The 27,692-nt window shown below is 44.4% G+C and overlaps 1 protein-coding gene across 4 annotated transcripts; it reads left to right on the top strand.

Annotated features, from left to right (window-relative positions):
- Positions 1-647: 647 nt before the first annotated feature.
- On the top strand, positions 648-26,379 carry NAB1 (NGFI-A binding protein 1). Of its 4 annotated transcripts, none has more exons than XM_040069656.2 (9): positions 665-741; positions 3,044-3,217; positions 5,917-6,750; positions 12,137-12,270; positions 13,193-13,244; positions 18,684-18,794; positions 21,113-21,254; positions 22,487-22,636; positions 23,684-26,379. In XM_040069656.2, exons 3-9 carry the CDS (start codon positions 5,932-5,934, stop codon positions 23,773-23,775), a joined length of 1,500 nt encoding a protein of 499 aa, XP_039925590.1. In that variant the 5' UTR covers positions 665-741; positions 3,044-3,217; positions 5,917-5,931; the 3' UTR covers positions 23,776-26,379. The 4 variants fall into 4 exon arrangements, with proteins under 4 accessions (XP_039925591.1, XP_039925590.1, XP_039925593.1 ...); XM_040069655.2 differs by lacking the exon at positions 665-741 and adding an exon at positions 1,333-2,151; XM_040069657.1 differs by lacking the exon at positions 3,044-3,217 and having other exon boundaries at positions 648-741.
- The last annotated feature ends 1,313 nt before the right edge of the window (positions 26,380-27,692 follow it).

The raw sequence follows: 27,692 nt of genomic DNA, 5'->3' as shown, positions 1-27,692 counted from the left end.
TCACACGCTCTCATTTGTCCTCGCTTGAATTGGTACTCGGTACTTTCGCCCGGGCTTCTGCACGGCTGCGCGTCGCACCCCGGGCCGGCCCTTTCCGCCCCCTGCTCTGCCCCGGGGCGGTGCGGCCGGGCGGGCGGCGCCCCTCCGCCCGTTTCTCGGGCCGTGTTTCCGAGGCACGGCCGGCGGGAAGTTGGAGCCGCGCAATTCCCGCGGGGGCGGCGCGGGCGGCCGGCGGCCCCGGCGCGCTCCGGCCGCGGGGGGGCGCTGCCGCTGCCGGTGCCGCCCCCGCCGGGCGCTGCGTCACGCGGCGGCCGCGCGTGGGCGGGCGGCGGAGCGCGCGCGGGCTCTCCCCATGTGACCGCGCGGGAGGGGGCGGCGTGCGGGGGGGGCGGGGGCCGCTCCCTCCCTCCCTCCTTCCCTCCTTCCCCTCCCCTCCCTTCCCTCCCTCCTTCTCTCCCTCCCCTCCCCTCCCCTCCCTTCCCTCCCTGCCCGCTCGGCCCCCGCGCACGGCGAAGGCGCGGCCGCGACGAGGCGAGGTGCGGCGGGGCGGCCGCGCGCCCCCCCGGCGGCGGCGGCGAGGCGGTGGCGGGGACAGGCTCGCCCACCCGCCCCGTCGATGGGAAAGGAGGAGCCTGGGCGGGGGGGGCGCGGGCAGGAACTTCGGCGGGGCTGAGTCTGCGGCCCCGGGACGGCACCGAGGGGAGCCCCGGGCAGCCGGCGGCGGCGGCGGCCAGCTGCGGAGTACGTGCGGGGCGGCCGGGGGGGGGGGGGTGGCGCGGGCGGCGCGGCCCCGGAGCCGCGGGGCACGGCCGGAAGGAGCGGGCGGGTCGCGCGTGGGTGCTTCCCGGAGAAATCCGGCGCGGGGGGGGACGGGGCAGCGGGAGGAAAGTGCAGAAGCGTCCCCGCCGTGTGCGCCGCGGGGCGGGGGCGGCGGGCGGGACGGCGCGGCCGGGCCGGGGCGGAGGCGGCGCCCCGGCGGCGGCCGCTCCGGCGGGGTCCCGGGCGGGGGCGGCGGGGCTCCGGCGGCCCCCGGGCTCCGCGGGGCCGCGCGTCTCCCCGGCGCGGACGCGAGGGGTTGCGCGGGCGCGGCGGAGCCCCGCGGGGCGGCCCCGACGGAGAAGGCGCCCGGGGAGGTTCCTGTCACCGGGCTCGGCGGCCGCCAACTTTGTGCGGGGACCGCGGCCCCCCGTCCGCGCCCGCGGTGCGGGTTTTCTTCCCGTGGGCTCCGTCCCGCGGTGCGGGACCCTGCTCTGGAGGTATTTGTGCGCTCGTCTCGTCTTTACGCGAGGGTGTTTTCGCACGTTTCGAGTTTCTCATTAGTTGCGGCGAGGTTGGGGTTTGTACGTAAACGCGGAGCTCACTCATCGGCTGTATTTTGGCACATCTCAGAGCTAGACAAGACTAATTTGCGAAGTGTCTCTTCTGCAGCTACGTGTAATTTTCTCCTCCTGCTAAAAGTCCTTTGGAAACGCTGCAGAAATGTGATGAATATGCAAAGCAGCCAGTCTCAAACCCAAACCCCGTTTGTCTTCAGAGACTTTTCAAAACGCCCAAAGTGATCAAGATACATTATGAAATAATCACTTTTGCCTAAAATACAGGGATGTGATGTTTCACGCTTTCTCCTTGTATTCCTAATTTAATTGGTGACAGCTCAATTAGAATTCACCTGAAATAAAATCTCTACAATCGGTTAGAGTTGCTCGGTTGCTTTTAACTTCCAGCTCAGCCTTAAAAAGCAGGAAAGCGGCTCGGGAAGCCCTTGTCCCATGCGTACATCCCACAGCTCCCGAGTTTCCCTTCTCCCACATCCCCCACCTGCCTGCTTCAGCCGCGCATCTTCCTGCCACCTCCGGGAAGCGTGCGGCTCCGGGCTCGGAGCGGGCACACCGGGGAGGGACGCGGTGTTTTCCCGTGGTGAAAGATGCTGAGCGGGGCTGCCGCCGCCCGCCGTCTTGAGAGAGGGAGCAGCGATAGGTTGTGATTCCTGCACTGGCTGTTTACAAACATTTCAGAGCGCTCTGTGGTGCCTCTGTGGTTCTTTTCTTCCTTTTCCCCAGGAGTTATGTTTGTGGTCAGAGTTAAGGTGACAGCCGGCGTTTGGAGAGGAGGGCATGGCGTGTGGGGTGATGGGCTGTGGATGAGAATGAGGTAATGTGGAAAATCAGAATGCATGGTTGTGGGTTGCAAAAGCTGAGTGAAAATCTAACTTGTGATTTCCTGGTTCTCCCGTGGCTATAACAGTACGCAGCCTTGCGTGTATTTTAAACAGCTTTGTCTGCTGTGGGGAGTTTTCTGGCTTCTTTGTTTGCTCTATATGTGGGAAGTGTAAGAGGCGGCTGCCCTTCCCTGTGTGTTCAGACACCGCTGGTACGGACAGCAGGCAAAGAAAGGGGACAAGTAGCAGCTCAAGCGCCGTGGCTGTGTTCATTTATTCCTGTAGACATCCCCGTGCCAGCTTTGCGTTCCTGCCTCTTGCTGGTTGAAGGGTTTGCAGGTGTGTTAGATGTACCTGCTCGCTCCCGAGGCAGCAGATCGTTCTGGCTGGCTTCTTGGGATTTGCAGTTACTCCTGAACCGGGTTGGTTTGGGATCACAGATTAGACAACCTAAGAATTAACCGAGCAGTCTGCAGAAGAGGGGGTCATGCATGCTGCCCCAGGGCCTTATCCAGGATGCTCTTCCTGGTGAGGAGCTGACAGAAGTGTCCTGCCTGTGAACTCTCCCTGTCTCTTCTCATTGTGTAACCTCTTCTCGTGCTCACCCTTTGCCCCAAAAGCACGGTCCCCAGTGCACTAAGAAATGAGAGAAGTGTTGGAAAGCAGTATTTCAGGTCTCTTAGATACAGCTTAAAGGTCACCTGCAAGATGTGGGGCGCTGAGACTTGAGTGGGTGTGCTAAGGCTTTGCGGAGCCGGCCGGGTGAGCAGCGCCAGGTGTCCTTTGGGTTAACAATCTCCTCGGGTTCAGGCAGTGCTCTGCTGCTCTCTCAGCAGTCCTTGCCTGTTGCTTGTCCTCTTCCTAAGCCTCGTCTCACTCCTGCAGGTGGACTAGCGTAGCTGCTTCCCGGGCTTTGTAGGCTGTGAGCGGGGCCGAGCCAGGGACCACGCCGGTCATGTCTGGAGAAGCAGCGTAGCTGGCGGCGGGAGAGCCCGTCTCGGAAGGGGGAGGGAGCCTTCCCCTTGGTACAGTTTAGAGATAACTTGGGATGGCATTGAGGTGAGTGCTGGAGAAACTGTTTAATGCCAGGAGAAGGGAGGTTAAAAGGAGGAGTGTTTGAAAATGCCTTCTCTGCAGAAATCGGTGGCAGTCGTACGTGGAAAAATTGCTCGGCCCTCCCAGGAGCTGCTGTACTAAATTTGAAAAACAGAACGGGCCTTTAAAGTACGAAACAAAGGGATTTCAGTCTTGCTTTAAATGCAAATCTCCCGGCAGCCTGAACCGTGGACTCGCTGCTGACGCCTCCATAGTACATATTAATCCAGTTTTATCTGTCATGAGGAGATTTGTTGATTAGGAGCCTCTAGGTAAAGGCTGCTCGTGGACTGGTGCTCCTCTTCCAGCCTGTGGGCTGGAAAAATGAGTTCAGTTTCATGGCTTGCCTGGAGCTCTTGGGCTCTGTGTAATTTCACTGCCACTGTCCTCCCAAGATTCAATTTAGCTCTCTGCACAAAGTTCATTTATGTAGATTTATGTAGATTTAGTGCTAAGATGAATAACTTTCAGAGGAAATGGACCTTCTTTTTAAAGTTATGTAAGTTAATTTGTGGTATTGATGGTGAAAAGTCAGCATCATTTGAAATGGGAGGGCAGGAACAGTTTGCTGAAATGCCACTAAACCATAAGCTGTTAATTTTGTTTGTCTTGACGAAGTTTATCAAGAATAGGAGGATTTTTCTAAGAAATTCAGTGAAGTAATGACACTTTTTAAAACAGTGAATTCTGTACCCTGTAAAGGAATACCTTTAATTGAATTTCCTAATTTTCCTTGTTTCTTCTTGTATCTTTGAGTGTAGACAGTACTTGATTGATTTTCTGCAGTTAACTATTCTTTTGGAAAGCCAAACTGTGTTTCTAAAATACGTGGCTCTTAAATGTTTGCAGTTTCATCCTGAGTTCTAAAGTGTGTAGTTTATTATCTCTTAAGCTCACCAGCAGCTCCTTGAGGTAGCTGCTCGAATCTAAACTGCTGTTACTGCCCCTTCAGCTTTACACATCCTGGCGCACGGATCAGGAATGGTACGTTCAACTGGTGGTTTGGGGTTTTTGTATGTTTTGGGTCATTTTTTTGTTGCCTGGGCTCCACCTCTATTCCTGAAGAGACTGACTGTAGGTATGCTGCCACATACATTTCTGGAAAGTTTCTGTTGGCCTCCTGATTTTATTTTCCTCTAGTAGAGTTAAACCAGAAATTTTCAGCAAAAGCCTGGTCTTCCAGATGCCTCCTGAATAGAAGTTGGGCTCCGCTTGTTTTATCTGTGTGTTTGACTTGCTGAAGAAAAGTCTCACATTGTGAAAAAGCCACAAAAATACCCAAACCATTTTTTTACAATATTTTTCATGTTTAACAATATGCAAAAGCACATACTCTAAAAATAATTTCTGAGTTTTACTTTTGATAACCAATCTCCCAATGCCCCATTAGCTAACGTATTTGCTTGCATTGCAGTTTTGGAGGAAGGGGAGTTGCACGGTATTAAAATACTTTCCCCCCCCAGAGTGTGTGCAAATCTTTCTGTAGGTGTTGTTTGGGTTTTTTTAGGTTAGTAGTGTGTGTTTTTTCAAGTCCAGTGTGATAGTAGAGCCAGAATAATGTTAGCAGACCTGCTCAATGTTTTAGTCCTGTTACTTTCACAACCAACTATAAATTACATGCTTTAGACCTTATTGATTGGCGGCTTAGTGTAATACAGTAATACTGGAAATTATCTGCTTGTGGCTGTGAAAGCCACTGTAGAGTGAAGAGGTCTGTGTGTGAGAGATCTCAGAATTCTCTGAGGAGTTTATTAGTTGTGGTATAACTGGATAAGGGGTTTATGGAGTTGAAACTTGTGCAGATGTTTTTTTCCTGCCACTGTAAGGGCTGAACACCGCAGCGATCTGTCTGTTGGGAGCCTTTAAGCACAATGGCTGTATTGCTGAGTGGTGGTTCATGTCTCAAGGGTCAACGACAGGCAGCCTTGTTAGCAAATGAAACGGGCAGGTGAACTCAAACTAGGGGTTTTAAACTATATGTGTTGAAATCCATCAGTATTTCTGCTTTGTCTGCAGCTGTTGCTGCCATATTTAAGATCAGCAGAGGCATTAGATCCTTTCTATGTGAAACAGGTAAAACGGTAGAAATACTTGATTCTTAAACGCTCTTTTTAGTGACCCAGCTTCGTTAATCCTCTGGGGTTCTGTGAAGCACTTTTCTTCTTTGCTCTCCTTTTACAGTCCTCCACACTTTCCATGGGGGAAAAATGATGCGACAATTAAGAAGAATTGAAACTGATGAGATTTTTTTCTTCAGGGAGTGGAGTATTCTGTAATTCTTCAGAATGTGTTTTCTGATCATTTTGATCATAAGATATAAGAGAGAATCGAGTAGAAGCTGTGAGCGATATTAACTGACATTCTTGGGAACAATCGTGAAGTAGGAATGTTGAAAACAAGCTGGCTTCGTGTTTGAATCGTCTTTTTTGTAGGTGCATCACAACTATCTGCTGATTCGTTTTTTTTTCAAAAATGTTTCCATTAAGTTAACAAGTCAAAAATTAGAGCTTTTGCCCCTTATTCATTTCTGTGGGTGTTCTTGTAATGAGAGGAAGAAACGCTGTCCTCTGAGTTGGCAGCCTTGTGGAAGGATGGGCGGCGGGACAGCGCATCTGGATGCTGTGCTTTGGTGCTCATCTTCTCTCTGTTTTTACTCTTCTCAGGTTCTGTCGTCCGTGATGGCGTCAGCTCTACCCAGAACCCTCGGAGAATTGCAGCTGTATCGAATACTACAAAAAGCAAATCTCTTATTCTACTTCGATGCCTTCATCCAGCAGGGTGGTGATGATGTCCAGCAGCTCTGCGAAGCAGGTGAAGAGGAGTTTTTGGAGATAATGGCTCTCGTAGGCATGGCTAGCAAGCCGCTTCACGTCCGACGGCTGCAGAAGGCTTTGAGGGACTGGGTCACAAACCCTGGCCTTTTTAACCAGCCTCTCACCTCCTTACCTGTCAGCAGCATTCCGATATATAAGTTGCCAGAAGGGTCTCCTGCGTGGCTGGGGATATCCTGCAGCAGCTACGAAAGGAACAGCAGCACCAGAGAGCCTCACCTGAAGATTCCGAAGTGTGCGGCCACGACGTGCGTGCAGAGCGTGGGCACGAGCAAATCTGACGTGGTGGGGAGCTTATCGCTGCAGAGCAGCAGCGAGCCCAGACTCTGGCAGGGACACCACACCACAGAGAGCGAGCACAGCCTTTCCCCGGCTGACCTTGGCTCTCCAGCCTCACCAAAGGAAAACAGCGAGACCCTGGATGCTGCTGCTGCTCTGTCGGTTGCTGAGTGCGTAGAACGTATGGTTCCCTCCCTGCCCAAAAGTGACTCCAACGAGGTCAAGGAGTTACTGAAAACAAATAAGAAACTGGCAAAGATGATCGGTCACATCTTTGAGATGAGTGACGATGACCCTCACAAAGAGGAGGAGATCAGGAAGTACAGTGCAATATATGGCAGATTTGACTCGAAAAGGAAGGATGGCAAGCATCTCACCCTCCATGAGGTAAAACATCTCGAGTGGAACTGGGCTTGCTCCCTTACTCCTACACCTTTGACAAGAGGTGTTTACAGGGCACACTTCTCGTACGGGCACTTCTTGCTGAGTGAGGAGAGTTGTGCATCTGAAAGTTGTGTGTTGAGTGCTGTAGGCAGTCCTGGCCTGACATGGCAATCTCAGGTGCAGCACAAGGCTCCTTCTGTGGGTGGCTGTGGGTGTGTGCACGTGGTGACCTCGACCCGGTGTCAGCAGACTGCTGGCTCGCTCGTGCGGCCTGTCAGACAGAAGGTTTAGAAAATGTGGCACCGAAATAGCAACCGGTGTTGCACTGAGTATGGCCTTGGGGATTCTAAGGATCTGGTACATTCTTAAAGATGTCCTGTCATCTTGCAGCTTTGAGAGTAGACTTGTTTGGAGGATCAGTAACTAAAATTGCTTATGTCTGATGTGGCTACTGCCCTCTGCTATCTTCTGCTCTGTAGCTTGTGCACTGGAGATGAAAAAGGATTCTCTTCAACGACGTCCCTAAACTCAGTGACTTGGATTTTTGGGGGTTTTTTGTTTGAATTGGATGAAGCTTAGTTATACAACCTGTGAGGTTTTTTGGGCATAGCGGTCTTAAGCCTGTCAAGTGAAGGAGGAAGGGAAAGGACTGTCTCCAATATTGATGGATGGTTGCAATCTGAATGTTTGTCTTTTAATCCCTGAGTAGCATCTCTTCCCTGTTGTCTTTGAAAGTCCCTGTGGGCCTCCCTTGCTCCTCTTGTGGCATTCCTGAGGCTCACGCTGCATGTGTTGTAACGCAGTAGGTGTGTCTGTGTGGGGAGTAGTTTCCTTGTGCCAAAGTACTGTACAAGAGGAGAACAAACATTAATTCAAAGCAGTGCCAAAACACTGTTGATACGAATGCTGCATCAGCATTTTCACAGTTAACAGTGATTGCAAAATTTCAGTTGGATTTAAAATTTGGCATGTAGAACTTAGTTCCCAAAAGGAAAGGCAGTGTTTATGTTACAGGAGTGCCAAAAAAACTGTACTGACTTTAGCCTTTTTTCGCTTCAAGAAGTTTTGTAGGTGTGTGATCCATAGCATAAGACTGAGTTCTCTTTATGCTTCTGAGTAGAAGGGCAGAAGGAAACAAGGCGTATTTCTTGACATTTTTGTTTAGGTATTTACATTTTTAAGGCAACTGCACGTCACCGGCAGTGACTTGACAAGGGCTTTTACTGCAGGCTGGGGAGACACTTCCACAGTAGTCAGCCACATTCCTAGCACACAGTTCTAGCTGTGCATCTTACACTTACGTGCTCTGTGGCTTCATGTCAAACACTTACAGTCTATGAATTCAGCCACTGTACAAGACGAGATCTCATCTTACTCCCCTGACCTTGAGGAAGTCTCCCTCGTAACAGAACAAGTTGTGTATGAGATGGAGGCAGGATTTGAAAGGATTAATTGTGTAGATGCCCTGTGTCCGTGGCTGCAGATTGAGGATTCAGAGAATCCTCCCACCTGAGGATGGATGTGTACAGCAGTGTGTGGCTGTGTGCTTCCCCAGCCTCTCTCTGGGGTAGGGACTGCAGAAAATGCCCTGAAATCTGGGCAGACTACTTGTAGGAGAATTTTCTGGCATCCAGCAGTGTACAGGAAGGTAGGCTCCAGGGGCACCTTTTGTGTAGGCTCAGGAGTGGCTCTGCAAAACTGGGGAAATGCACCCTGGGGTGGTAACTGAAGGAGCAGGATAGCAATGAGCTGGAAGAAAGGACAACTGCTCTGCCTTGTTCATTTTTTTTAGTATTGCACTGCAGATCTTTACTACATCACTGTAAAACCACGTTTAAAAATGGAATGAGAGCATGGTTTGGCTTTAGGAAATATTTCTATCACTGTTGCGATTAAGGGCACAAGATCAAAGGAGCCTGTGGTTGGCTTATGCCTCACTTACGCATGTGGGGCCTCGCTGAACTTGATGGGAACTGCACACATGCAAGGAAGAAGAATTTGCTTGTAATTAGTTTACTGTTGGCTTAAAGAGGCTGGATTTCACAAAGTTTTATCTTGAACAGTTTTGTCTTCATTTTCTGTTTAAGGCAGAAAATAAACAGCAGCAAGACCATTTTCTTTTGTTTAAAATCTGCTAAACCAGAGTTTGCCTTTGGTAAACTCAGCCTCGGTGTGTTTTTGGTTCTCATGGCTTAAGCAATTTGCTGCTCAGAAGGAAGGACCTTAAACAACCAGGGAGGTAAGTTTCTGCAGGTCCAGAGACTGTTTCTGCACGTGTTAATACATTCCAGAGCTGTCATTCTGCCTCACAGTTCAAGGTTTCTCCTTGCAGCTGGCAAGGAACAGCTGAATAAACTTCACTGTGAATTTAAAAAGCTCGAGTAGGGGTTAGCTTTTTAATGTAAAGAGTAGGGTATCTCTGGCTCCTCAAGCACAGAGGAGTTGCATGCAAATAAAAATCAAACCTAGTGGAATTATTAGTGGTGAATTAGTGAGAATATTGTGTTTGTTATGAGCACTGAAGTGTCTCAGAGGGCTGGAGCAGGCACTAGAGCTGTAGATACTGGGCTGGTTTGGAAGTGTGTGCTCCTGGTAGGAGTATTTGCATAAAGCATTAATCTGACATAAAATCTTTCGAAGGTGTTCCAAAACTAATAAACATGCTGTCCTTAATCCATCCCATTTTTTTGGTGTTACACAGCTTTTCAAACACAGAGAGCACTTAATGTTTAAAGTTGGACTGGAGGAGGGATAAGTACAAGGCATGCTCTTGAACTCCGTGACCCTTGCAAGTTTGAGTCAGATTTGTAATTTGCATTTTAATATTTCAGTGCTTGTCTCAGTACCTATAAAATGGGGAAAAAAAATCCAGTTCAGTGGAATTAGAAAAACAAGAAATGAATTTTGTCTAGCTTAGTCTCTTCCTTTTCTTTTGCTGACTCACCAAAACAGTAGGGCTTGGTATTTAATGACGTGGTTTCTAGGGGGGGAATCTGTGAACCCCATCAGATGGAAGTGTACCCATCCCTCTCCTGTATCGTTCTGGGCTGCTTCATATCCTTAATGCTTCCAGCAAACAGATTCTTTATTTTTAGGCATGCAGTGCTTTGTATCTGCAGTATTATGCCTCCTGAAAAGGCAGGAAGCCATGATGCACTTCAGTTCAGTAAGTCTGAATGTGACCTGAAAGAGAAACCAGGAAAAACAAGCAAATAAACATTTGGCTTTTCTCACATATTAGGATAAACAGCATTTGCCTACAGCTACCAAAAGCATTTTCAGTCATTTCAGCTCTTTGCAACCTTTCAGCACTTGGAGGGATAAAAAATATCTCAAATTATTTTGTAAGCATTAGCCATATTATTCATCCTTGGCAAAGTAATAGCTATCAGTGTTACAGAAATTAATGCCTGCTTTGGATGGTAATGCTTTTAATTGGTGTTGTATTAATTTTATATTGTATCTTTTTCCCCTCCGTGCTTTTTTCTGACAAGACAGATGTTGGGGAACAACTGTTCCTGTCTAAGGGGTAATAGTTTGTTTTTTTAGTACCTTGTATTGTAGGAACATAGTAAGCTGTTTGCACCCTTATACATCTGATCTTTGTGAGATTTGGGGCTTTTGTCTCTACAGAGACTGAAGGATCAGCAACATACCTAGTTTGCCCGTTAAAAACAAGTTTGTGCTCTGATTAACGTTCAGGTGCCATGGGAAGTGCCCTACTGAGATCAGAGGCTTTTAGGCTAAACACAGGGAAAATTGTTTCTGAAATATTAGGAGAAGCAGTTCTGTGTGAGGTTTTATTAGAAATACTGCACAGGCCCAGGCCACTGAGAGAAGGATCTCAGCTCTTCTTGATACACATTTTTTGGTTTTTTCAACCTTCCTGGAGAACAGGTGTCGCGTTGGGCAAAATAAGTTTTTGATAGTTGGGCTGCCACCGAGCCGCGTGGCGAAGGACAGCGTGGCTGTGTGTGCTTCATGTCCTGTGACAGCCAGGTGAGCTGCTGGCCTGTGTGGGTGAATTCACAGGTCACCCTGCAGTGGGCCAGAGGGCAGGGTGAAGGTGAGTTCTTGGCCTTCTGTCTCCCCAAGACAGCCTGTGAGCGCAGAGCTGCCGCTCTGGGGGGCAGGGGGCTTGGTGTCGGAGCTCGCACGTGTGCTGTGCTGCCAGAGGGAAGGCCAGGGATCCATCCTTCCATCCATCCTTTCATCCTTCCATCCTTCCATCGTGGATATGCTGACTGTGCTGTGCAAACCAAGCTGCTCTGGAATATTCACTAGCCTGGGACACATACACAACATAGAGTTGACAGCAGCTCCAAAGCATCCGTGCTCCTTTGCCAGAAGCCACGCCTGTTCAAAGCGGCTTAATTTCTAAAAGTAAAAAGAGGAGAAAGAGTTGTGGGCATTTGGTAAAAATACCTGTAGTATTCTGCTGGCCTCTTGCTGTTATGCCTCGTTACACCTTCTGGCTGTTCTTCAGCTGAGGAAAAAGTGAGAAAGCCTCTTCAAGCCCTGCTTCCTGTGGAAGGAGCTTGGAATAGCCCTTCCAGCATCTCTATTTGCGTCTCTCATGGCATTAACGATGTTGTGCCCATCCTGCTGACCATAGGTTCACGGACAGCAGTATTTTTAAGCTGATAAAATTCATGACAGCATCATAACTTCCTATAGGCTTCTGAAGAGCATTGCAAAACCATTTTGAGCCTCAATTTCAGGCTTTTTTCCCCCCCTCCTGCTTCTTCATGAATCTTTTGCCAGCAGCAGAGGCACTAGAGATGTGTCCTGGCAGGCTCAGGAAAACATCCTTGAAACAAGTTACATTTGATTCATGTCTGAAGATAGTCTTCACAAACATGAGGGTGAGAAACACAGCTAAAAAAAGTTTAATCGTTTCTTAAACCATCACCTTCTACAGAATTTATTCTGTATTCACCAGGGAAAGCCATCTGTACCCACACTGTCAGGGTGGTTGTGTTGGTTTTTTTTTTTTCTTTCCCCAAGTCCTGGGCATATTGCATTTATAAAAATAGTATTCCCTGTAAGCCAGGCTTTGGGAGCCAAACACTGTGAACGTTCAGAGCTCCTGTTTTATACTGAGATTTAATTAATGCTGGGATGAAGCAAAAGCAGCGCACATTGAGACAGTCTTACAATTACGTTTTACTTTATGTACCGACTACATTCATATCTTTCCTCTCCCCAAAGGCTTACCTGGTTTAGTAAGGGATATAAATAAACTGAAGAAACCCTCCAGGGTTTAGTGTACAATTACAGGTAATTTGACTTGCGATCGAAATTCTTTATTATTTCAGAAGCGGTACTTTTACAAGCACAGCAGGTGGAAGTACGCAAAATCCTGAGTGCCTGTTTGTTTGATTTGCAGCTAACAGTTAACGAAGCAGCTGCCCAGCTGTGTGTGAAAGATAACGCCTTGCTGACCAGGAGGGATGAGCTCTTCGCCCTGGCCCGGCAAATCTCTCGGGAAGTCACCTACAAGTACACCTACAGGACCACCAAGTAAGGCTTCCATTAGCTCAGAGGGTCTTTCCTTTCAGGGAGCTAAGTGATAGCATTTCTGCTGGAGCACTAGAGACGCTTTCTCCTTGCTCTTCAGTTAGCAAAGTGCTCTTGTGAGGAAAGGAGGGAAATGCTATTTCAGTCCTGAAGCTTTTAAACTTGTAAGATTCAGCTGTCTTGAATTACCTTTTTATTTGCTCTCTGGTTTTCCAGTCATTTTGAGGATAGTTCATATTTAGAGGAATCTGAGAGGCTGGTATTTCAAGTATTTGAGGCATTAGTGTGTTGTGAGGTTAATGTAAATTGCCAGAGTAGCCAGAGATGCTCAGTGCATCAATTTCCTTTTTTCCATATACAGACTTGGCTTGTTAGCCAAAAAGATAAGGTCACAGGGAGTGGCTTACAAGCTTGCTTTAAAAGAACTGAAGCTGAGTCCTAATTTCAGTTGTTACTGTTCTGTCAAGTGAAATTTATGAAACGGTGACAAAGGCTTAACAGCTTTTAAATACAATTAGAACCTTAGCATTAGTAAGTATGATTGAATGTCTTGCCACTTTCCTTCAATTTTTAAGTGTTGATTCCCTTGCCTGTAATGTAATACCCTTTCCAAGGGCATTTCTGTAATGTTCTGTGCTTTCCTTCCTTTCCAAGGGCATTTCTGTAATTCTCTGTGCTTTCCTTCCTCTTTGGAAGGAAGAATCCATGAATCTCTCGTTGCTTCTGAAAACAACACAAAATGCTTGTGTTCCTCTATACTTGAATGACTCTGACTGCCATGTCCAAGTGAACTGGAGGCTTTTTTTGTGCATCTCATGTGTTCTTCCCTGATGTGTTTTTTTTTTTTCCTTGACTCCTTTTTGTTACTATTGATGAGCGGGGTTAATGTGCTGTTTACTGATCGTGTATGTGTCTTCTCTCGTAGATCTAAATGTGGAGAAAGGGATGAGCTGTCACCAAAGAGAATCAAGATAGAGGTACAGTAATGTGACTCCTGTATTTTGACCTGTGCGTGCTAAAATTCAGTTTTGTTTTTAAGGGATCTGTCTTAAGGAAATTTGTCAGAAAAACATTTGATAGACAGTTGATGGGTATGAGAGAGAGAAAGGGTGGGAGAACATCACCACTGTCTCTGTAAATGTAAGTGCTTTATGGAGAAACCTGTAGGAGCAGGGGTAAAGAGTAGGATTTGTTTAATGGTAAAGATACTCTCAGTGTTTTGCACTCAGAGCGAGTAGGAGGGGAGGAATGGGACTGACTGACTTCCTGTGGTGGAATAAGCTCGAGCACTGTAGGAAATGACTTCCCATAAAGCCTGCTGCTTTTCAGTCAGCATGATTTTGCCTAATTCACTGGAATCAGCTGTTGATCATGTCCAAAATACAGAGTTCTGGATAAGGACTGATGGCAGAATATTGGCCATCTCTGACTGTGCCATTAAATTATGACACCGATCGTACTGAAAAGTCCAAAATTAACTGAGAGCTATATATCTCAACACAAAAGGTTGTGCCTGTAGATATTAATTTACAGGTTTTTGTAATGAGTTTTGTGTCAAATGCATGTATGCATGGCTAATGTATATACTCGCACAAGATGTTGCTTAGGGAGATGCTGGGAATTTCTTGTTAAGAGTGCAGGAGCAGCATATATGTAGTTTACCTTTTTCTTCAGTTACCACTGCTGGAAGGTAAATTTGAGGCCTTTTTAAAGTGAATTATAACAAAAAAAATAGTAAAATGTACATATATCTATCTATATACCTCATAGGAATAGCAAATCTTCCTTTTTAATTTGTATTTTTAAACAAATTACTGTTTTACTGTTACGTGGGTATCTAATTTATCCTTAGCAATGTGGGTGTTTTTTATTTTACTGTCTACTTGAAAGGGTGTAGGTTAAATGTGTGTTAGAATATGGGCTAGATTTGTATGTGACACAGATAGGTGATGTATTCTCTAACTGTAGGAGAAAATTGCAACACATTCTGTGAAAAAATGATGCCCTGTATGTAGTAAGGCTTTAATTTTTTTTTTTCAGTACTGCAATGCTTTTACCTGTACAAAGGTGTTTCCTGTGAGGCAAACCCTGGTGAGAGCAGTTAGTTTGGAAAAGGCAGTTTTGAATAGGTATAGAGGAGTTCATCTTATTTATTAAGTTCCATCAGTCCATATACAGCTGGAGTTTGGAATTTACGTAGTGCATAATACACATGTGCAATGAGGATTCACTGGTGCCTTTGATAAGTCAGTAATGTCATTTATGTGTGTCAGGATTTGCTTTTGACCTGTGCTTGTTTGATCCACAGAAAAAGAGCAGGGAAAAGCTGCATTAAATGATTTTATCCAGCTTCCCCGTTAGCAGCCTTGACCAGCATGTTGCAGGATGGTTGCTTGAGTCTCCTCTCTGGTGTTAAGTCCAGCTCTAATTTGTAAGAGCTGGTGGGGAGCTGCCACTCCTCTGCTTGAAGTGGTATTTCAGTGACTTAGAGTTCAGCATTAGGAAGTTTTTCCTTCGTTCAGTAATAATTGATGATGAACAAGTGTCTAAACTGACAGACTGCAAGGGAGGAGCTGTTTTTTACAGGATCTTCATTGAAAGAAAGTGTAAAATTAAAACCCTGAAAAATACCAGATGAAACTCAAGGTATTCTGGAGAGCAGGAAATCTGGACAGCCTTAGGGAATGTGTATTCCCCTATTTTCTGCATGGTGAAATCTTAAGAGCCTGGAAAGCCTGCTTTTTTTGTACCCTTTATATTTCAATAATTCTGAGACAGGATATTTACTTGGTTCTTGTTTTACCTAAAATTACCTGATATATTTTAAAATGCTTGTGTAAATTTCATGTCCTCCTTGTACAAATTACTATTTCAGAAATTGGTCATTTTTCCAAAATAATAAATTGAAAATGAAATTGAATTAAATCTTTAATCTGACAGCATAGGATTATTAATTTTGAAATTACCTGTATTGTTACCAGTAGAAGTGTCTTTTTTCCTCACAACTTTGGGAGTCTTCTCAGGAGGAGTAAAGCATTACTTCAGTGCATTTTAAATTTGAGATACACTGTAAATTTTGGGCTTTACTTCAGTGAAATGTAAAAAAGATGCAGTATGACATAGTAGATCAATGTTGTTTGGGGTTCCTGGTACTTGCATTAAAAAAAAAAAAAAAAGTAAAAAGTCCTTTTTTTAGTAATATGTTCAGGGATTTTTTTGGTTTTGTTTTGGTTTGGGTTTTTTTAGAAAGGTCAAAGTGAAAAGGAAAATGGTAGCAAATGCAGATTTTTCCTTCTGTTCTGAGTAAGAATTCCTTACACTGTTTTTGAAGTTGTAATGCTTCATTGTGGATCTCTTCGCTCACTATCATGAAAATACAGAAAGGACCTGAACATGGGGTATATTTTTTGTTGTTATAACTAGCTCTTTTCTGGTTTTCTTTCCATATTTTTTTTTTTTTTTTAAAGTCATTTTGCATTTCTGTTTTAAGGCTGAACTCTGTATTTTGATTCACCATTCCTTTAACTATTAGTCATTAATGTCTCTGTGAAGCGTGGCCTGAAATTACTAGGGCTTCAGTTTGGAAAGACTTCACAGCCTGTTTGCATAGTGTAAAAGATTACTTAAAAAAAGATGAGTTAATTTCCTGAAATATAATAACACTTAAAAAAGCCTCCAGAGAGGCTCTGAAGGTCATCCTTGAGCAGAGCTCTGTGTGTGCAAGCTGCAGTCAGTCTGCAGCCACGCTGTAAATTTATCCTTTTCGTGAATATGAAACTTGCACAAGCATTACAAAGAAACAATGTGCCATGAATTACATCAAATTACCTGTAAAAGCCTTTCTCTTCCCCTGTGAGCTCTCCCCCTCTTATTCGTTGAGTGGGTGGGTGAGCTGTGGGAGTGAAGTGTAAAGAGGAGAAGGGGAAAAAAATTCCAGGCAAATGACAGACTAAAGGTGTGGAGGGAGGGGAGTGGATTGGTATTTGGGAGCAGATCATAAAACAGGGGCTGTAGTTCCTAAATCCGCTCTGGACAAAGGGCAGGACAGGCAAATAGGGATGGAAATGGCACATCCTCCTGCAGAGCAAGGATCTCTCTGGCTTAGGTGTTGTGTGGAGGGGGCACCCCTTATTTTGTCATCTTCTGTGACTCAGTGCCAGCAGCACTCGGAGCAGTGAGCTGTTGTGGCACCAGCTTAGAAAGCAAAACAAGTCACAGGTACATCAGGCAGAAGTGGAGGAAGAGGCTGCTCATCACTATTGGTGTTGACGAAGAGCCCCTTCAGAGTCTGCATGAACTGCCAAGAGAGGAAAAAAAGGGGAGTTTTTAAAAATATCCTTGCTATCTGTGGTTTAAAAAAAAAAATATTTTGTGTGTCTGTGTCTCCATTCATCTGAATAAGAGGGGTAGGAAGAGCTTTCAAAACTCATTTCCCAAAGCTCCGTGGGAGTCAGGGGCACAGGCAGGGAGACCTGAGCGGAGGCTGCAAGGAAGCATCTTCCCCTGGTGCCAGTATGGGTGGAGGAAGAGGAGAGAAAAGCCCCACCTCCACTGTTTGTGAGAAGGCTGAAAAGAAAACCAAAGTGTGGGATTTGTGTTTTTCACAAAAACAGCAAAAGCAGTAGAAGCTACTGTTTTCATAGGAAAAATGTCATTAGAGGGAGCGAAAAAGCACATGTGGGACTGGGAACATCTGCTGCTCAAAACCGCCTGGAAAACAACTGAGCAGCAGCATGGCAAAACAAAAATGCTGCAGTGCATGCAGGAGCACCTCCAGGCAACCACGGGGCAGAGCAGGCTGGTGCTTGGTCCAGCGTGCTCCTCATCCCACGAGGCACTGGGGACAGCCAGCAGTGGGAGGAGGCTCTGGGAAGGTGATCTAGAACACATCATCCTTCTGGACTTATCTGCCTGACTGAGGGGGGACTGACACAGCAACAGGCAGCCAGACCCACCTTTGGGAGACAGCCTGCAGTTTTGTACAGGCATGTGATCACAAATGTGTTGTGAAGAACTGTGTTACCTGCTTTGTTGCAAAAACAGGATCCTGAGTGATGAGGTTTGTGTGTTCAGCTTCTCATCTTCCCACATGTAATCACTCTCCTCTCCCAAACAAATTCAGGTCTTAACTATGGAAGTGGTCAGTGCTCATGGAAATGTGCTGCAAAGCCTTTGTTTCTAGCTTAGGCTAGAGGCTTTGTGCCAGTTAACCTGGCTGTGAAGTTTTTCATAGCTATTGTGCTTATTTGTTCCATGAGGGTGTATGTTGGGTGTATAAAAGCAATATGCAGCGTTCTGATGGATTTTAAGGTTTTTTCCTGACATAAAGAATAGGTTTAACTGCACTGAGGTCCTGGCCATCTGCCTTGGGTCTGACCACTGCTCTGCCGGTCAGTGGGCAGCCTGCCAGCGCTGAGGACCTCATAGTCCTTCCCCTGTGTTTTTTCTGAAAAATCACTTCTGGTTTTCTTGGGCTGTAACCCTTTTGTCCGTCCATTGTCGAAAATGTAATTACTGACATGTATGTGTCTTAGTATCTACAAGGCAAATTTACCTAATTTGGTGTATATTTGAGACCAGGGTCTGCAGAACCTCAGTGACAGATGTCATTGGTCTCAGATTTGGGTCTGTATTAAGATCTCTGATTTCCTCTCACATTTTGACATTACCTATACTGTGCTTTTGTCAACATTTCTGGATGTTCCTCTAGTGCTCATGAGCTTTTCTTTTATAATACCAGGCTGGATAAACCCCTCATCTTGACCCTTTGCTTCAATAATTATTATTATGGAGTCTGGCAGGCTTTCACAGGAACTTTATTTGCTTTATTGATACATCTGCAAGCTGCGGAAGAGATTTGCTTGTCATAAGAGTTTCAGACTGGAAAAATTCTTGAATCATGCTTTCCCATAGTCTATAAATTTTCCACTGTACTTCTGAAGTGGTGGTATTTCATTTTGTGATACTAGTGTAGGTCCTGTGTGAAATACTTTGAAATTCAGGAGGCTTTTTTCAGTTTCACAAGGTTAGTACATATCCTTGACTACATATAAACTTGATTTCTGAAAAGTGACAGAAACCATAGACCTAAATCTGCCTGTCAAGGCTGAATGTAAACTAGTTTAATGTCAGTAAAAAGAGTAGTGTGGATTCACCTGAAACAGAGAGAGATGAGATTTTCTGTGCCATACTAGGTATGTAGCAGTTGCTGTGGAGGGGCTGTGTGTGTTTTATGCACAAACTTAGATGAAGTGGACAGCACAAACATGTAAATTGCAGTCCAAAATTTTCACAGAAGTTCAGGAATTTGATTTTTAGGTTTTGTTGTTTTGTTTTTTTCTTCTAATTGTACAGAGAAGGTGAAGAGAAAATAATAATATGTCCCTCTTGGTTTGGTTTCTTTTTATGCTCAATAGGATGGTTATCCTGATTTCCAGGACACAGTCCAGACGCTCTATCAGCAAGACAAAATGCCACTTGCTTTGGCTAAAGGAAAGAGTGAAGACCCAACAGCTCTTAATTCCCAGGTAAACCAACTACACGACATTGTAAATAATACAGGCTGTGTCTTGGTACGTTGGTTTTGAAGTGTTCTTGTTTTGATGACTGAATTAATTCCCGTCAGTTTTAAAAGGCTACCTAGCTTAGCTGTGATTGCCTCACTCTTAATTTGGGTTTCCCTCCCAGGAGCGTTCTGTCACAGTACTACAGCTTTGCCCTTGTTAGTTCCAAGGAGGTGAGATGCAGCATAGTAGGCTTGAAAATCTGTGGTTGCCTGTTGGGAGCAAGCAGGGTAGTATTGGTACAGTCTGTGCTGTGTTACTTGCGTTATCCGCTATAAATGGAAAGCTCAAGTTACTGAGTCGAGAGGAATAGAGTAGGCGATCTTGGAGTCCTCACTTCTGACATGTCTTAAAAGAGGAAAGGCCAGTATGTTTAGGGAATAAGTGAACCTCTGGATCTGAGAGGATAAATTGGCTTCCTGAACAACACCTAGCCTGGTGGAGCAGACAGAAAGCTTTGTATGAACGAAGACAGTTTGCCAATTCCTTCGTTGTCTTTTCTGTAGTGTATCCCAGCCTTGAGGCACAATACCCATCTCCTACTGCCAGTTCTTGCCAAGGAGGGATTTCATGCTAAGTTGCAACAAATTTGTTTTGTACAGCTGATTTGGGCAAATGTAATCACCAAATTTGCACGGAAGATTACATTTAGGAGTTACCTTCCTGTTTTCTGAGAATGGATGTGTTACCCTATCATTTACTTTCTTCTATTGCAAAGTACTGCTCGGTCATACATAGCTGTGATACATCAAATGCAATTATGCCACATGTCACAGAATAATTACATGAGCTTATTTTGTATATGCTTTAAAGTTTTTGTTGGTCGCTGCCACATAACAATGGGCTACAGATTTAATTCAAGCTTAAACATATATGCAGCTCTGCAGGTTTTTCTGTGGTGATCAGGAGTTTAAAATTCTAGTTTTACCCCAGATTAACAACAAAGATCGCATGAATGAGAAATGTTTTATTCTTTTTAAAAATTACTCTATAGTTGAAAAGTTGGTAACAGGAGTGACGGAATAGCAAAGAAGCACACTTGAAAGTAAACTGTTTGAAAATAGTTCTCTTTTTACCTTCCTCCCGAGACCAAGCTGGAGCTATCGGTGTTCTGCAGACCCTGATGAGCTCTGAGCCAGAGTGTGTGTGTGTTTGTGTGTGTGTATATATATATATATATATATATGTATGTATGTATGCATGCATGCATGCATGCATGCACACACATATACATACTGGCCATGCCATTACCCTGGTGCTGGAGAAGCCCAGGTTTTGCTGGTCTGTTAGGCTGTCATTGTAGTGTAAATTACTGAACCATGCTGAGCAAGCAGCCTTTTGTGGGAAGTCAGGGCTTTCAGCATCTCCCATGAAAAGTGAAATGCTCTGCCATGAATAAACCTCTGTAGCAGTTGAAACAATGACAGCATTACCTAAAAGAAATTGTGTTAAGTTTGTCCACTTTCTGTTCTTATGTTCGTTGTGGCTCTCCTAAATCAACTTTCTTGACTTCTGATTTTCTTCTTATTTTTGCAAGATGCTTATTTACATTCTCTCAAGAACAAGCTTATAGTGAAAGTTAGAATTTTCTTGGCATTAAAGTCAATGACAAACATTCAGACGCTATTTCCTCCCACATTGCACTGGATTGTTTAGCTCCACTCTCTAGAGGTGTATAGGTCTTGTTCTTCTTCTAGACAGACATTTCACACCTTTATCCCCCACAAACATACTGTCATCCTACACTTTCAGAATGGCAGATTTTTAAGCTTGTGTAGTTCTGTTTCCTAAAATAAAGATTCCAAGATGTCTGGTGAAATCTTGGCATAAGTTTTTAGCAGATGTTGCTATTGGTCTTGGAATACTTTCTGGAATACTTTGTGAAGGCATATATTTGAACAGAGCTAACTGGATAATTAAGACAGTCTTTTTTGCTTTTCTTGAGATTCTCTTCACGTAACCCGCAGTCCTAAAGTGCAGGAAGTGTTTCTGAAGAACAGAATTTAATGTTGCATTTCTGTCTAGATGAACTACAACAGCTTGCATTTTAAGTATTGTTGAGTGACTCAGATGTACATTATGAAAATCTCTCTGGGTGCAAAAATATTTTGTTTGCTTCATAGTTTTGAAGAAACCGTAAAGCACACATCTGTACATATGAGTCAACAAAAACCACTATCCTAGGCTGTTAGTCTTTTCATCTGATACTGTTTTTCCCCCCTGTGTTTTGACTTGCTCTATATGTGTATATAGGGAGAAATCTTTTTTTGTTTTAATTGCAGTCGGAAAAGGTGATGGCAAAGCAGATGGAGTTTCTTTGCAACCAGGCAGCGTTAGAGAGACGTCTTTCCACGGGGTGTTACAGGCAGAACTCGGAAGAGCACAGCCCCAATGGCATGTCATTAGATAACGCTGATGGACAAGGTATGGTAGCTCCCAGGCACGGCATTGCTGCCAGCAAAGACATTTGATGTTACGCAACCTCTGTCAGTGGTGGTGTTTATCTCATACCGAACCTTGAGCACTGAATGGACAAGACAAGATCTCCGTCTGCCCTGAAGTGCTTACGGTGTCGATAATGCAATCAGGTGTGCGCTCAGGATCTGCTCTCTTACTGCTCTGGATTTGTTTGGAAAGCAAACTGCTTTCCCCTGGGATAACGTGGGGAGGGAAGGAGGTTGGGTGCAACTGCTGCCCTTGAGAGCAGGACTTTGCTCTAGCTTTATGCTCAGTTTTGAAAATAGAGCCAGTGTTGCATTTCATTTGTTTTGTGGAAATTGAAAACAAAGCAGGTAATATGGTTGGTACCTCTTTTTGTTTACCTGTTTGTGCAGTCTAGGAACAAAACCTGAAGTGCTGGCTATGTAAATTACTTAGCGCTAAGGAGATTCTAATGATGTTCTTAGTAGCTTGGTATTCTTCAAAAAGCTTACAGTTCTGTGGTTCTCTTTGATCTACCAGCTGACTATTCCTTGTATTGAATTAATTTTAGGAGGGTTTGTTTTGTTTGAGCATTTCTGTTTGGTCACTTTTTTTTTTTTTTTTTTTAAGTGTTGTAAAATGAGACAAAATGTTACAAACTAAAGAAATAAAATCAGAAGTTCTTGTGTCTTTTTTAAGGGCTGTTTTTTTTTAAGGAGGTTGAAAAGAAGCATTAGAGGGACAGCGAAGGGAATCAATACAAGTAAGCATTAAAAGCAGATTTTCACTTCTGTGTATTGGTCAGGAAATGAGGTACAGAAGTAATCATGAAGAATAGGTGTGTGGATCCAGCTTTCCTTGGCCCAGCAAGCTGCTTTATACCATTTAGCCATGGTGCAGGGGAACTGGAAATTTTCATGGTCTCAGAGGGATTGTGCAGTGGGAGAGGAAAGTTTTTAGATCTCAAGAGGATTTTTGAGCAGAATAAAAGGGGTTTTTAAAAGGTAATTAGTATTTTTTTTTCTCTGGTTGAGTGCACCTTTCTAACAGTGCCTGTGAAGTAGTCTGCAAAGCAGTATATTTACACAAGCCTTGTTTTGCTAGAAAACGTCCCTGGGGCAGCTGGAATCTAGGATGCACTTTTGCTGATAGAATTAATGTGTTTAAGTTTCTACCTGCTTTATAATACCACTTGTCTTTCAATGCATCGATGTTTCGCTGTGAACAACCTGCAGGTGAAAGACCGCTGAACCTCCGAATGCCCAACCTGCCAAGCAGACAGATGCAGCACATTTCACTTGATGGAGAGCAGCACGTTGGCAAATCTCTGTGCAGTGATTTGATCCGGCTTTACCCCAGCGGGGAGGCGAAGTCCCAGTCCTCAGGTTAGTGCTGCCCCTGAGAAATTAGCCAGTATTTCTTATGTTCTGTCATGTCTCCGAGTGAAGCAGCCATGAACGGAGGCTGGCGTGCATGGTGTGTAACCGTGCCATCAAGGCTTTGGAGAGAACTCCAACAGGAGCGTTACTTGCTGATCTAGAGTCAGATTGAATATTATTTGGGAAAAGTTTAGGGGATGCAGTAACTGGAATCAGATAACCAGGTTCTGGCATTTGTCTGTCCTTGGTATTGACCCAAATTAGTGCTATTAAATCCTTAAACTGCATCACAGTGACAGCAGCATGATTATGACATAGCTTCATTCTGTATAATAGAATCAGGCTTTTTATAAAAAAAGATGTCTTTATCCTGATTTATAAGGACATAGCACTGTTTCCCTGCTGTGAACTACATGTCATGCAGTTAAGTGTTTTCCACCTGGGTTTCTCCTTTACTGACCTCTGCTCGCTGCTAGTCTTGTCATTTACCTCTGGCTCTGGGAGAAACTCACTCTTAAGTTTGACAGAAGAGAGCAAGAAACGTTGAGACTTTTGCAACTAAGGAGCAATAATAAAATCCCACTTGAATTTGAGTTTGAAATATGCAGTGGGAAAGAGGTTATTTGAAAGACAAGATGCAAAAGTAGTTGTTTTGAAGACTAGGCAGAATGTTGTCTTTTTCACTTTGGGATACTGCAATCTTGGCTCACCTCTTATGCAGATTGTCCCAATCCCTGTGCTAATTCACTTAGTGAAAACTCTGGTAGGGGATTTTTACCCATTCGGTCTCAAAATGCAAGTGCAGACTGCATCTCCATTAGCCCCTGCTGCCAGAGGGGATTGAAGTGAATCTGTGATGCTTCCTCTGTCATCACTGCAGTGTAACTGAGGTGGCTCTAACCCAGCTGGGTTAAAGCCCAGGAGGAGGCAGAATTTATTGTTTCAACTACTGGTATTCATATGGTTCTTGGATCCTTTTGTTGATTTAAGAGCAAAATATATTCGTTTCTAAGCAGTATTTTAACACCTTTCTTTCTTTCTTTCTCAATGCAGAAGGCCTTGGTATTTTAAAGGATTTTCCTCATTCGGCTTTTAACAACATTGAAAGGAAGGTCATAAAAACAGAACCTGAAGACACAAGATAGTCATTCTGCTCTGGAAAACAGTGTCACAGTAAAGAATGAAACTTCACAAGAGAAAAAAAAAAAACAAACCAGCCTTAATAACCAGTGTTGCCTCATTCAAATAAGAGATTTCAATAGCCAAAGCCTAAGAACTGGTACAGTAATCCGTGGAAACAGGAAAGCAAGAGACACTGCAACTAAAACAGTAATACAGGTGGATAAACATTCCTGTAAAAGTGGTTTTATAACGTGGGAAGATTCACAAATTAATATTGTGGGTCTTCATTATTTAAGAATGTATTATGTATTTGTATAACTTATCAAAGTAAATCTAGATGTCGGGACGTGTATTGAGTCCAGTAGATGTGGCTACAGTTCATTTTACTTGAAATTTCAATGTCTACTTTCAGTGTACCTAGCGTAGATATGGTTGTTAAACATTTGAATTAAAAATCATTGGAGAATTAGGAATGCAAACCTCGTGACACAATTAACAGCAAGTTTGCGACAATATTTGTAGAAAAAGGAAAATGCGTACAATATTTTCATGGTTTAAAATGTTATGTGGATATAGCATTTGCTAGACCTAGACCCTGATTCTGTATTATAGCAGATGTACTTGACACTTAACTATCGCTACATCACTTCCAATGGTTTCAGCAGCCTTTGTGTAACACACAGCATAATACCTACATATAGGTCAGGAGTGTGGGAAATGCCAGTTAGAGGATGGAGGAGTCCATATGAGTGGCTCCCATTTCCTCGGGAAAAACTGGGTATTGATGTACCATACAATTACTAAATTTCAATAGGTAGGAATCTCAAGAGACCAAGTAGTATGGACAGGGCTGCAAAAATTGTCATTCAGACCGTTATAACTTCTTGGACTTCTCTGTGGATCTTAAAAAAAACAAAAGGCATCCCAAGTGTGGCAGAGATGAGATATGGTGCAGGGTTTATGCATCAGTGTAAAAGGTTGCACTTGATATCCAGAAACCATAAAATTTTTTGGAGGAGAGAGACAAGGAGTTGTCTTCAGCACGTAGCTCCGTACTAAGTGCTGTCCAGCCCACATGATTCTATGAATATACTGTATATTTCATACAGTATGCCAATACGTTTCCTTATGTATGTGATTAATTAACATCTGTAGTCTTTATTTATTTGACAGTTTTTATTTTTTGTACATGTTCACTTTTGAAGATGTCATTTTATCTAAGGAGGAGTAGTTGGCATATAACTTTGGAATTTACCACGGTGTGTTTGTGTGCATCCATCTCTCCTCTGTGCTGCTCTGCACTCAGGACAGTTATATGCCTCCATTTCCAAATGCAGTTTTTGCTTACGACATGTTCTGGAGGGGAAAGGTAGAGCTGAAGAAAGTGAGTTACCATGTCAGAGGGTAAACTTCCCTGTTCAGGTGTGCACCTCATGTCTGCAGTTTGCTCTGTGTCCTAGGTGTGTATTAACGAATCAGTCAATCTCTGTTGTACTGAAACACTCAGCAAAATGTGAGCTGAAATGTCTACACTGCAGTCTCTTATCACTGTAAACGTATCTAATTATTTTATCACTTGATTTGTGGAACAAAGCTTTATAGTAGAAACACCAGTAAAACAACTTTTTATACTATTAAAATGTTTGGGGTTTTTTTTAAAAAAATGTTTCTTGAACTGTATGGTACTGTTTCACTTACTGAAGTATCTTTAAGCAATGGAGTTCGCAGCTTTGCTGTTTAGGCATAAGAGATTGAATGTGTAGTCATATTTCCTCTTTCCTGTTGTGTGAGTTAGTAGCATGGATGTAGTAGCACGGATGTTTCTTCGGTTTGTAACATTAACCAGTGCCCTGGTTAGTACCTGAGTAGCTTTCATGAGACGTGTGTGGAACTTGTTAAAGGACAGCTTAAGGTTTGAACTGTACAGCTTGAGCAATAGAAGGTACCAAGCAGCAAACCTTTAGAGATGCAGGAAATGTTTGGTTTTCTCCAACATCTGACACCATCAAAAGTCGTGTGTGGGTCACAGAAGAAGCTCTTAAGCTTGCTGGTCTCTTCAGTTAAAGTGAGAGGAAGGAAAAAGAACTTGCTAAGCAGCACGCTGTTTCAGTTGAGTCCAGAATTTATTTTGTAAACACTAATGTATTAAATTTGCTATAAATTAAAGTCTATAACAGTTATATTTTTGAGTTGTAAATACAGTACTTTGTGTCACGACCAGTTGGTTATCTCCAGAATGATATTTCAGTTTATAGTCCAACAGGCCATTTCAGTCTCAATAAGCTGGAAGCAATTAATTTTTTTAACTGGTTTGCAGCTGTATGAATTTTTTTTTTTTTTTTTTTTTTTTTTAATCCTGGGGTGGGGAAGGTGGGAGGTACATTCCAAGATTGCACATACGCTTGGTAATAGCAAATACTCAAGCATTGGTCTTTCCATGACAAAGGTCTTGGTGGACTGCACCCTGGCCAGCCTCTGGAGCCGCAGGTAAAGGCTTGCCCTCGTCTGCTCGGGAAGGGTTGCTAGATCCAGGCTACTCTGGATCAAAGGCCAGCCCTGCAAATGATGCCTGTTTTATTCACATGTTTATATTGTTGCTTACAAAATAAAATTCACCGTGAGAACTCTTTAGTTTCCCCAGGGTTTGTCCTTTCTGGGTTTTTTTAATTGTGTTTTCTAAAAGATGTTAATTTGGCGGGGGGAACGGGGCGCGGATAGGGGAGGAGGGAGAGTATCTGGAACTGCAGCTCAGTGGAGGAAGCCTTTTCCTGCTCTTGTGGTTGAATCCTCATTTAAGGGTGGCCTCATTATGAGCACAGCCTGCAGGGCTCAGTGGGCTCAGGCAGGAGGGAGGAACTAAAACCCGGGCAGAGTCTGCAGCTCTGAGGTACTGAGTTCCCTTCCCACCTCCCCCCTCCTGCTTTTGCCTGTGCTCAGATTTACACGGACACAGAGCTGCTAGGGTGGGAAGTCAGGTATGTGTAAGTGCTCTTTGGGAATGGGGGAGTCTTGGTGACGCACCCTGTTCCAACTTGCTTTCTAAGCAGCAGCTCACATCTCTGCTTGGAGGTTGTTAGGGTGCAGAAGCTGGGAGATGGGGTATAAAAAGGGAAAAGCAGACAAGGGAGCAAAAACATCGAAGAGAAGTTGGGAGGCAGGGGGCAGAACCCCTCCATAAATCTTCAAAACATCCAGATTGCTGAGATAGCATGGAAATCAGGAGTGGTTTGAAGCAGAGATGGGGTCAGGGTAGGTGTGATCCCCCTGCCTTCTCCCAGTCTAGAGGAGAGTAAACATGGGAATTCTGAACCAGTTTGCTGGCTTTACCTTGCACTCTAGTGCAATCTTGCCCTATTCTGGGAAAGAGGAGAAGGGAGCAGCTTACACGCTCTTGTGTTAAAGGTACGAGGATGGGGAGAACAGACACGTTATTGGTCTGACAGGCTGCACACAAGTATAACTGGAAAACCTTTAGATGTCTATTTGTTCTAACATGACGTGGGCTGAGCAGTGCCTGCCCAAAGTTCAGTAAGAACATGGTGCTGGAGCCACAGGTTTGCTTCAGGCCTGCCCGAGTCAGCGTCTCCTCACACTGCGACATCCTTGGTTTGGAAAGCACTGTTGGATGGAACAACTCACACAAGGATCATTAATGTTCATTTGAAGCTTCAGGAGGTTCCATATACAGCCCAAATTTAATTTTTTATTGCTGGCTACCTGCCTAAAGCTCCTGTGTCTTTTTCCAAATAAGCAGTTGATGTGAGGGTCAGCCAGGAGGGCCTTTGTCTGTGGCTGAGCCTCTACTCATGGCAATGACTTTGCCCATGAGAACAGCTGCGGAACTCATTTCCTTCCCATTTTCCTTCCAAAATACGGAGAACTCATGCACAGCACTGGTATCAGACCTGACGGAAGCACGTCAGCTGCCCCTAGTTAAAGC

This window comes from Hirundo rustica, chromosome 7 (genome assembly GCF_015227805.2).
Source record: "Hirundo rustica isolate bHirRus1 chromosome 7, bHirRus1.pri.v3, whole genome shotgun sequence".
NCBI classification, from domain to species: Eukaryota; Metazoa; Chordata; class Aves; order Passeriformes; family Hirundinidae; genus Hirundo; species Hirundo rustica.
This window is presented reverse-complemented; position numbering and strand designations above follow the sequence as displayed.